General features: G+C 32.1%; 1 protein-coding gene across 1 annotated transcript in view; it reads left to right on the forward strand.

Annotated features, from left to right (window-relative positions):
* The first annotated feature begins 537 nt into the window (after window positions 1–537).
* Window positions 538–12,323, forward strand: part of LOC148271799 (uncharacterized) — a 28,718-nt gene continuing 16,932 nt past the window's right edge. The window contains exons 1-2 of the mRNA XM_088240915.1: window positions 538–596; window positions 5,803–5,946. Coding sequence (XP_088097041.1) covers window positions 591–596; window positions 5,803–5,946 — 150 coding nt within the window. The 5' untranslated portion in view covers window positions 538–590. The remainder of the gene's footprint in view (window positions 597–5,802; window positions 5,947–12,323) is intronic.

Consider the following 12,323-nt stretch of genomic DNA (forward strand, 5'->3'; position numbering starts at 1 on the left):
ATCTTCAAATAATTTGTGTAATCAGCAAGTTTAATCTAGGAGAAAGAAAGAAATATAGTATACTTATTTGTGTGAAAAAATAAGCTGGAATAATCGGCTAGTTTCTTGGCTCACTATTTATATTTATATTAGGATAAAAATACAAACACTGGAAATGATTTAAAATAAATTATAATTATTTATTTGTTTTTCTATAAATAAAGTTACAGTAAAATATTGTTATAGTTATAATGGTAAGCTGCGCATAATCACTTCTATACACGGTTCACCCCTGGTAACGAATTCGTGGAGCGAACCCGAGACGTCGAATCCCTAAGTCCACGTTCAACCACGAAATATCCTTCGTCTTGAAATATCGAGCATTTATGCATTTCTTTAATTAGCGTAATTATTTCTAACTGGCAATGCTTAATTTTCGGTAGCGAATTGTCCTTCAAGCTGGTCACCATACACCTGCCCGCAGTAATTGTCAAATCTCGTCACGGCGTAACCGAGTATATAAAGATTTGTCACCGGCACAGTGCCATCACTAGTTGACCACCTGACGTTGTGTAACATCCCTCTGTGCGGTGACAAATATTTTGGACAAAATGAAGGTAAAGAAACTTGCAAATTAAACAAAAAAATAACGTCATTTTAGTGAAAAGTCCAAAGTGAAAATTACATAAGACCTTTGTAACAGTATTTTCCATAGGGTTTTATTTAGAAATTCGTAATATCTATTAAATTTTGTCGAATAATACAGCTCTTTTGTCATAAATTCACTGGAACCTTATTTTACACGATTTTGAAATAACACGGTCCAAATATTAAATACATCCAACATATGTATTAATTAACTCAATAAAATTGAATATCCTAACTAGAAACCTCTTGGGAATGAGAAAATTTATATGTTAAAAAAAAAAATTCAAATATGTTAGTATTATAAATTTTTGTAAAAGGCAAATTTGCCGTTTATGTTGATAAAATAAATAAATATGCGGCCTAAGCCAATAACAACAGTTAAATGAAGGAACATACATAAACAAAACACTGAACAAAAACAACATAAAACTATGTAGCAAAGACAAGCAAGGGCAATAAAATAATGGTATTCAAAATGGTAGACAAAACTTACTCTTTCATACCAATAACCATAGAACTAACTATGGTTTTCATTCCCAGAATTCCTTAGGTATGCCAACAAATATACCAGTCTTGATTTCTTTGATAACAAGTTGTCTTTTTTCAAACGATCACTGAATCAAATTCAATTATAAACATCTCTCCCGCTTCCACTCCCACAGAGTCTACTATAAACCATTGAGTCTTTATAAATTTTTTAATAATAATTTTCCATGTATAAATGTGTACATAAAATGCCCATTGGGCGTTTATCTAAATAAATAAATAAAATAAAATAATAAATTAAACAAGGCGTAAAACTCTTAGTTTTAACCTAATAGAGTTGCCCATACGGTGAAAAACCATTCTAAGACTATTGGCCATGAAGTTAGCTACAGATTACAGTAATACAACGGGCAGTAGATACTTAGCTTGAGAATAAATGCAGTTCAGTAATTTTTAAATAAATTTTTCACAAAAAATATATTCTCACAAATTTCAACAAAGATGAAGAACATTTCATCGTCCATTTTTTAAAATGGCGTATCTCGAATTTGTTAATTTTTTAGACGATTTTTTAAAAAATTGTTAAGAAAATGGTAAATGTTACACAGTGTGTAAAGTGGTCATTTAAACTAATGACAGGTCATAAGCTTTGTAAATGCCTTGACTTCCATATTCCCCTTTTTTAAAAAATGTTTTTCATATCTGTTGTAATGTGCTAATCTTAATGACATCTTAGGGGGTGAAATCCAGTAGTTTGTCTACAAACGTTCGGACAAATTCAAAATGTTGTAAAATATAAAATATTTGATATTTTTTTTACGTGTGGAATGATGCGGAGTGGCTTTTTACAGGTACGCTTTCTTTTGACATTGTATTTAGTAATGTATAAAAAAACTAAAATTAGCCTATAATTTTGGTGTATTTGTAAATATTTTTTTTTGTTGTAATATTGTTTTAATATTTTGTTATGACTGTTTTCTTTTAATAAATACATAAATATTATATTTATAATTTTACTCCTAAAAAAAGATTAAAATTAGAGGTTAATAAAAACATATCTTTTTTGGGAATTAGTGTTGTTTGAAACATTTTTGCGCTACTGTTATTGCAAAGGTGATACTTTTCGTAACAATAATAATGACAGCCTGCGGTCAGCGCGCTAGCTTACCATGCAAGAGGTCTCGGGTCCGTTTTCCGAAATGGTTATATTTATATTTATATTGGAAATATTTAAATAGTCCTTAGACTGGCACCTGAAGCGTAAACTGATCATCTTACCTTCACGTAACGAAACAGAAGATACACTGCGATTGGTATACCAGTGAAGTGCCCTATGCACCATTAGGTGCGGAAAGGGAAAAACCACATTTTTGCATAACACCCATCCAACTGCAAAAGTGCAACTTTTTTTTCATTTTCAGTAGCTGAAAATTCGCAACAAGTTTAAATAAGACAATAAATTGCTTAAAGCTGTATATAGTCTCTTTAAAAAATTTAAAAATCATACAAGAACTGCTTTGGTTTAGGTAGGCTGGATACTCAAGAGAGCTTTATACAAAATTTTCAGATTTGGGGTGCGTTTCATCAAAGATTCGTCTCAATAAAAATCTTTTGTCGTTTGTTTGTTTGGAATTCGTTTGCAGACTTGTTTTTGTGTTTTTATTTTTAATAAGAGTATTTTCACAAATCGGGAATAACGTCAAAAATATATAAAATATTTACCGCAGATTTTTACAATTCTATTGATACGACTATCAATACTTTAAATAGTTTTCATTCATTCTTTTTGGGTTTAAAATCGAGCACACAGAAAACGGCCCGCGGTTGGCGACACATCACTTATACGTCACACGTCATGTCCGCCGAGTGGACTTCTGACTAAAAATTCCTCAGTTTTTTTTTAAAGCTGGAGTAATATTTCTCCGAAGTTACGCGGTCTGGCCCTGAAAAACCGTGTATAGTTATGTTTTTTTGTACCAAATTTTGACTAGTCTTTTGTATTGACCAGTCTATTTTTTGGTTGGCTGGGAGATATTGCTTTAAGCAATAAATCCGCGAAAGTACTTATTCTTGGTACTTAATGTTTTAAATAAATAAATTTCAATAAAGGCAGTTTTGACCAACGACATTTGAAAGTTTTAAAACCTCTTCGACATTAAAATTTACTTATAAATATAAAGCAGTCAATCACAAAGTACTATAGATTAACCTCCTGGGGTCCATAACGACCGACAAGGGGTCTATAGCAGAGATAAAAAAATTTGGGGTCCACGAGGGTGGATTGTATTCAGACATTAAGGCGGCTTGTCACCAAAATTTTAAAGTAATTTTTATAATGCACCTAACACAGATACTATCCTTAAAGGTACTTGCCTAGTATTTTTAAAAAATAGACACAAATTTCCTAATAATATGAGATTTACGGTTAGACTTGACTCAACTCCAAGAGGGTCCAATGTCTTTGATGAACATATTAAGTTCTTTAAAACGAAAGCCATTTTCAGGAGAAGTGTACAAGTTTGGTTTTTGTCCAAGGGAAGAAACCATTGCAGGTGGCTGCTAAAAAATATTTCATAAATTTATATTCCTATTAAGTATGATGTCTAGATGTTTATTGAAATTTTTGTTAATGTAATAATTTTTATTTGTAGAATTATTTAATAATATGCATGCTTCCACTTTCTATTTTGTTGTATCCCAACTTAACACAGGGCTCTTGGCCTCATAGAGTTAGGGATGCGTTTTTTTGTATTATGTATCTTTATATGAATAAAAAAAATCTAATTGAAGGCAAATATTGAAATTTCGCTTTTAAAGCATATAAGGCTTATCCCTCTTTAAAAATTTTGTTTTTTTGTATTTGTCTTATGTAAAAATATTACTTGATTTTGTGGCGTTTTTAGTAATTTATTTTATTTATTTATTTATATTTTTACAGTTTTGTATTTTTTTTTTATACCGAATAATGTTCCCCCACTGAGGCCCCGTGCCGAGGGAAACATTTATAATAAATATAATGAAATATGTCTGAAATTAGTTATTTAAGAAAATAAAAACGTAATTATTTTAATAAACTTAATTTTTATCGTAAACATAATAAGCAAAATAAACTTAAATAATCTTGCAGACAAAATCTCATAATAAGGAAATGAATACAACTATAAACTTAACATATTTTCCCTCTGCACAGTTAACCCTATGAAAATGTGTGACGCTTTGCGTTAGCTTCAAAAGCATATTGAAAGAAGATGAATTTCTAAAAAAAATATATTTAAAAAGCAGGGGGTCTACGAGACAAAAAATTTGGGGACCTCTAATATAAAGGAACCGGCTTTATGTTAATTGCCTTTACTGTATTATGTCATCTTAAATGGTTTTCATTCATATTAAATTATCTCGTTATTTTTTGGGCTTCTCCCCTTTGAATCTGGAGATCCAGCGACCATTCGCGAATTTTGACTTAAAAAGAAAGCGTTCTTTTTTTATTGGTGGAAACGAAGAAATGTCTCAATCGGATATTTAAAAAAAAAGTTTTTAAATAATCTTCTTAAAGCTTGGCAATTGCAATGGAATCTTCCCCTCCAGGAAAGGTTAAATGTTTTTTTTTCTCCTTCAATCCGTCAGCGCTTAAAACCTTCTTGGGTTATTCCTGATCACTGGACTACGCAGTTATTTATCAGGTCATGGTAAATTTAATAACAAATTATTTGTTTTTAATATTGTCAATTCCCCTTCGTGCCGCTGCGTATATCCTAATCAGTCTTCTGAACACCTGTGGTCTTGTCCCTTTCCCTCTCTTCATTACCGAATAGAGCTTCTCGCTACTATCCGCAGCCCTGTTATAGGTCCTTTTGGATATAAAGATTTGGTGGCTTTTTAAAAGAATTTCAAGGTTTTTAAAAAAAATTGTTATCATTTCGGCGAATTGATCATGTCCAATCAGTTTCATCCCAGTCAGTGAAAAATTCACTTCCCTCATTTCTAAATCCAATGCGATGCATATTATGTACTTCTGGATTACCTTCTTTCAGCACAAAGATGCTAAGGCTTACATATTACAGAGAGCTTCTTTGGGCTGCTTTTCTTGTTCGAAAACGAGCAATTTTTCTATGTGTGTGGGCACCACAAAGGAGAATTATCGTAGATTTAGTTTGTTTTTGTACAACAGACCATTTTTAACAAGATTGAGTTTAGTGTACAGGCGTTCTGAGAAAGCCTTAATTTATAAAATTGAAATGAAAAAAAAGTTTATGAAAAATTGTTTGAGGGGTTTTTAAATAAATTTTGTCTTAAGTTGTGGTCATTATTTATTCTTATTTCGTAATAAAAACTTTAAAGCTCCATTTCTGCAGACTTGTGTTTTTTCTGTTAGACAAAAACGAACTGAAGCGTCGTTATGTCCTCAAATGCGGTTTGTGGTATGTGGTGGGCAAGCTATTGCTTTATTTCCAGTATTTAACTGACAAACTTTATTCCTTGTGTGCATTTTTTATTGTTCAATTATCTTGCAATGTGGAGCCATTACATCAAATTTTATTAAACAGAAGTGTAGATCACGTGAACTGCCGTCAGATATAATTATTTTTTATATCCTCTACCCTTCATTTAGATCCATGTTCTATATTTTTCATAAGTAAATTATTATGTATTCAGACGTGTAAAATAAAAAATTATTAATATTGTTTTCAGATTATCCTGGCTGTATTTCTGTTATCCTGTTCGCTACAGGCTTTCGGGGCCCCACAAGCCCAAAGCGGGCCATACGCCCCCAGCGGATGGAAGCCTAAGGGGCCCTCCTTTGAGCTCCCAACAAGGACCCAGGAGTCGCAAGAGGTAAACATTTTAATGACACTATTTATTTGTAATCTGTAGTGAAAATACTCGCTTCGACCAGGGTTCTTCCCATCGCATCGGTTTGGCTCAATAAAGAAAAAAATAATATTCCATTGTCAAATATCGATAAGTTTTTTTATGTTTTACGCATTAACTTTGTTGGTGCAACATTTTGACTAATATTAGTAAATAACTACCGGTTTCAAGACGCCGTCTCTTTGTCAAGACACACACTGCAACAACACGCAAATACTACAATACAATTTCATTTACATCACTGTATACTGAAGTGTTATTATTTATAAAACAATCATATTTTCACACAAAAAATACTGTTCTTTCGTTATTTTTTACGGTATAACGGGGGAATTATGAAAATAGTTTTTTCTTTTCAAAATAAGGCGATTAGGAGTATACTCAAAAGAAATATGTATTCTATTGTAGAAAGAACGCACAAAAAAATGGCTCGCTCACAGTAAAGCAACAAATAAAATATAATGTAGCAGTTTTTATACATAGGCAAATTAAAAAATATAATCAAACTTAACCAACAATGTCATACATATGAAACCAAGGATAAAAAAAGATAAGATTACCAATAAGGTGAAAAACAGATTCTCTAAACTCATTTTACAAGAGATTGAAGCTGTACAAATAAAAGAAATGGAAAGCATTGATAAATTTAAAATTAATTTAAAAAATATGTTCTGGAATTTTTTTGAATATAAAGTGTATATTGAGTGTCTCAACTTGAATTAATTATAATAATACTAATCGTGGTTCATTAACAAAAATAACAATTACTTTATCTACCACATACACAGTTAGGTAATAGATTTCTCTGGATCATGTCTAGTCTGCCTAACTAGGTACAACCTGTTTTAAGGCAGACATTTTTATGCAGGATAAACAATAATATTGCTACTTACTAGTTAATACACTATACAGTTACACAAAATTAATTTATACCATTTATTAAGTAAGAATGTTTTTGAGTAAATTTTCCAATTTTTTTCGACCTAAACCCAGTAACGAATTTTTACAAATTTATTAAATTGAATCCGGGTCATGGTTTTGCAATGTTTGGGTAACATATTTAATATTTTGGGACTCAGAAACCTGAAATTTCTTTGCCTGAATTAAGAGTTTGTTGTAGACCTCTTGACCCATCCTCTAGTTTGACTTCTGGTAGTGTGGGAGTGTAGGAGTTTTTAAAAATAATATTCGCGGTGTCAAACATGAAACGCAGATATTTTGCAGTTATCATAAGCAAAGTTTGGAGTCAAGTCATGCAGCGTTTTTATGTGAAGAAACGCATTGAAATTGTAAAAACTCTCTATCAAAATGGTGAGCATTTTTTTGAGACGGTTCGTAAATGTCGCACATTTTAAGGTCATCGTTATGCACCATCTTGAGCCGCTGTGGAGAATTTAATGAACAAATTTGAAACTGTTTACTTATACGCATTTTTAACTTGATGGGTACGTCTATTAACAGATCTGACGTAGGAAATGATAGAGCAGATGAACGAGCAAGAGCCGCAATTTGTAAAAGAACGGCACCTTTCTTCTCAGAACTTCCCCTTAGCTTTGCTAAACGCTGTATAAAACAAAATACGCAGCAGCTTTGGGAGGATCATTACCGCGTTTCTTCTACAGGTAAAATTACTTATCTTCATCATCATCAAATTACTTTCAAAACGACCCAAATTTTTACCGGACACGGAGCTATGAGAAGTTACCTACATAGGTTTAAATGAAGGAATGATGACTAATGTCCATAAGATGATATTTTTCCACAGAATTCTGTTATTTCAGTGTCCAAATTTCAATTAACAACGCCTTAATCTTGAAGCAGAATGCAGAAAAGATAGAATATCCTTAATATATATTAATATTGTCGTTTAAAGTAATTATCACGCGCTATTGTTCTTAAACTTTGCAACAATGGTGATAGGACTCATAAAAGTAATAAACTAAAATCAGTGATCAAACATCCCATTTTCAAGATAAATAATTACGATTTTTTCCGAGTACCTTAGCCTTGTACATGACACGTAAGGCTACTAAATACCTGGGTCTAAAAAATTTATACATAAAAAAAAATATATAAATTAAAACAGAACTGGTGAATTTGTGGGACCGAAAACCCACGAGTGATCTATCAGCAGCCTATGCACCCACCACGTGTGAAGGGGTGGTGTGGATTTTTTACTAGTGGAATCACTGGCCTGTATTTTTATTAGAATGCAACCAGCAATGGCCGTTGTTATCGCGATATGATAACTAACGATGTGTGGCCCGTCGGATGAAATCGATGTTGATGACATTCGGTTTCAACAAGATGGTGCAACCTGCCGTACTGCGGCAGAAATAATGCTGTGGCAGACGAAATTTCCAGGACGATTTATTTCGCGGCGAGGAGAAGTCAACTGGCCACCAAAATCGTGTGACCTGAGACCTCTGAACTTTTCCTTTGGAGGTTTTTGAAAAGAAAAGTTTATTATTATTATTAAAATTTAGCAGTTATGAAGCTGATGCGTGTATATCAAGTGTACATGGTTATTAAACATTATACATGGCTCTGTGCATCTAGTTAACATTCACTGAACTAGCACTAATCACTCTCTCGGGAAGGCCATTCCATTTCTCCACAACTCGGTTTGTCAGGAAGTTCTTCCTGGGGTTGAATGAAAAGGAGGTAGTGTTGAGTTTCAATGAATGACCTCTGAGATGGCGGTTTTCATTCATAGTCAATATTGATTTCAACTTGGGTACATTATATTGCTCAGTTAAGATCGAGTCACCACTAACGAACTTAACCCAAGCTCCCTTAAGCGGTCCTCATCTACCATTTTGGTTGTTCGGTTTTTTTTTTAAATAGGGACTCCAGATTTGGTAGACATACTTTTGGAGTTTTATAAATTTTGGGAAACAAATCTCGGGTAATGTGAGCGAATGTTTTCCTTTTTAAGTATAATAGGAAATTGGTGCGTTTGACAATTTCGATAATGTGTGATTCCCATTTAAGATCGCAAGTTATCACAACTCCGAGATCTTTTTGTGACGTTTCTGCTTGCACTTGATTTCCATCCACGGCATATATTATTTTCGGATTTTTTGGGCCAATGTGTAGGACGGTGCATTTCTCAGAGTTTAGCTTTAAGAAATATTGTTTTGTCCATGTATTTTTTTATTTTTTATTATTTATTTATTTAGTTCTATGTATTACATAGTCTAATATATATTTAAAACACAATATTTATATCTATACTTATTCTAACATAATTTATCACTTTTATACACTTAGTATCCTAATTTATAATATTAACTGTTTCATATGTACATTTTCATTAATTATATTCACTATTTACACTATTTACTACCTAATATTTTTCACATATACACTTTTTACATTTAATTTTAAATATATTTACATTAATTTCATTTTTTATGCTTTCTGGCATTTCTTCAAATAGTTGTATTCCCTTGTACATAAGGCAGTTCTGGGACATTGCTTTTGATTTCTTTTCCAGTCTTATATTTTTAGATCCTCTTGTTGCATAGTTTCTATGAAAGAACTCATTATTTTTTAGTTTATTTTGAAAATACCTCGGAACTATTCCTTTAATAATTTTGTTTATTTCATTGGCAACATTGAATTTGATTCTTTGATCAATTGTCATGATATCTGGAAGTTGAATCATTTTCTTAACATTTGTTCGTCTTCCACATCTTAATATTATCCTGAAATATCCGCAAATAATTCACACACAATTCCGGAGTTCAGTACGGAAATTCGACAAGTCATTGATGAATTCATTCACAATTATGTCAAAATTTGGTCGCGATTTTCTGAACGTTTGCCAACAAAGCCAAGGCCGGTATTTGTCAGATGTCGTGTTCCACACGTAACCTTCGTGTTCCACACGTAACCTTCGTGTTCATATATTACATTGAAAACAAAACACCATAAAAATGCAAGTGCATTGTGTGTTTTATTTAAAAAAAATTAAAGCAAGTTTTGAGTCACCCTTATTTATGTTATTTTTATTTTCTTTTATTTTTTATTTTATAAACATAAACGGCAAATCTGCCTTTTACAAAAATTTATAATATTTACATTTTGGATTAATATTTTTTTTTTTTTTTAAACATGAATTTCCTTATACAAAAGATTTATAAAAAAAAAATAACCTAAAAATTATACATCATATTCAGTAGAAAGTTTAAATAATAAAACATTCGAAAAGTAAAACAACAAGAAAATCATAAGTACTGTTTCACACAGCTAGGCAAAGTGAACAAAAAACTGTATATATATATTATGAAATGCATGAATAAATAAATATAATTACCATTTACTATCTTTGAAAAAGTTCAGTAGGTTTGTTCTATAGGAAAAATACCCTACACTAAATATATCAGATACGCGGGAATAATTATTGCCGAGTTCATGAAGTCTATTTAATACGACATTAGCAGTATACACAGTCCGTGATTTGTTGCATCAAAACGGAGGCAACTGTCTAGTCATTCTTAACGCACCCTAAAGTTGATGAGAGATAATAACAAGTAAATCACTTTTATAACTTACCGTTGATTAGGGCAACGTCAATTTCTCTTGCCATGTTTTTATCTACGTTTTTCAACGCCAATGGCTGTAAAGAAAGAAAAAGTGTATTAAATGAAATAATCCGATTTATTGTATATTGTTTGTGAACCATAATAAATTAAATAAAAAAGTAAATAATGCCAAATACCGTCGCCATTCAAGCAAAAGTCACTAACTCAAAAACATAATTTTGAAAGTTTGGAGACTGGAAAAATCTATGTTTGGAGGTTTTATGTACACAACAATGTACATTCATTAATGTATGTTTAATAAATTCAATACGTAACTTTTCTTTCTGAGAAAGAGGACAGAAAGAACAAATATAAAGGAACAACTTAAATACTAAGATAGTGACATTTCAATCTTGACTTAAATGTAAATAAAGAAGTTAGGGGGTAGACTATTTCACAATTGAGCAGCTACTACTGTGAAAGAGGAGGCATAAAATAAGAGCGATGAAAGGGTATTAAAATAATTCTTTTGTTACTAGAACGAAGAGATAGTCCGTGTTGTGATAAAGGTTGGAAGAGCTCTCTCAGATAAACAGGCGAAGTGGGATTATTTCAAATATTGTGAAGAAGTGATAGAATGTGAATGTTTCTTCTATGCCTGATACTGAGCCAGTGTTATTGCGTGCGATATTCGGTTATGTGATCGAATTTACGAAGATCAAAGATAAAACGTGAACAAACATTCTGCGATTGTTCCCATTTATCAAATAATTCAGAGTTAGCATCTGGATATCATACATCCGCATAGTCAAGGAGTGGAAGAAGTAAGCTCTGGACTAATGTTTGCTCCACATCAATTGGCAAGAAATTCTGTAATCTTTTAAGTGAGTGCAAACTGCTATAAAGTTTACGAATAACTTCATTAACCTGATCGTGTTATCCTAAATGCTTATGAATGATAATATTAAAGTTTTTGACTGAAGTAATTAATGAAATTTTTGTACCATCTATTTAGAAAAGAGTAAAAGTGTAAAAATTCACTTTTGAATACGTTTTTTTTGCTACCAACAAGTACAATTTGGGTTTTTGTTTGATTTATGAGAAGTCCATGAAGAGATACGCTTGAGTGCTAGTGACATTATTTTATGTGTTTTAACAATGTCAACGGGTTCGAAATGAAATGAACGAACATTGGAGGTTTTTTGTTATTGGATTGATCAAAATAGAAAATAAAAGTGGAGTAAGTACTCCCCCTTTTGGTTCACTAATACCCATTCTAGATTACGCTGATGTTTCCATGACTGATTTAACGTCAAAATATGCATTAGGTATATTTTTGGTCTTAGAAAATATGACCACCTATTTGATTATCGCAGGCAGTTGAAATGGCTCAAAATTAGACAGCGGAGAGACTATCACGCCGTCTCACTTCTGTTCTTTATACTTCAGAGTCCTAACGATCCTTCTATGTAAGTGAAAATTTTCAACGCCTATCAATTGACGGTTTACCTCTTCGTTCTAATTCTCAAAGCTCCCTCTTAGTACCCACTTACAATTCCTCTTATTTCTAATAAAGCATAAACAAATAAATGAGAGGAATTTTTTAGCAACACTTCTTCCAAGTCGGTCCCTCAATGCTGAGGATCACCATGAACACTTCTAATTAGTCTGTTCCACTCCAGTCTGTCTTCAGCCCGACGAACTGACCCATCAAATTTTAGCCCCGTAGCCACCTTTATTTGGTCAGTCCATCTATATGAGATTCTACTCCGGCTTCTTCTACCTTTAACTCGGCCAGACATTACAGCCTTT

The sequence above is a fragment of the Micrasema longulum genome, unplaced genomic scaffold (genome assembly GCF_059751315.1).
Source record: "Micrasema longulum isolate JH-2025_06_02 unplaced genomic scaffold, ASM5975131v1 h1tg002640l, whole genome shotgun sequence".
Classification (NCBI taxonomy): domain Eukaryota; kingdom Metazoa; phylum Arthropoda; class Insecta; order Trichoptera; family Brachycentridae; genus Micrasema; species Micrasema longulum.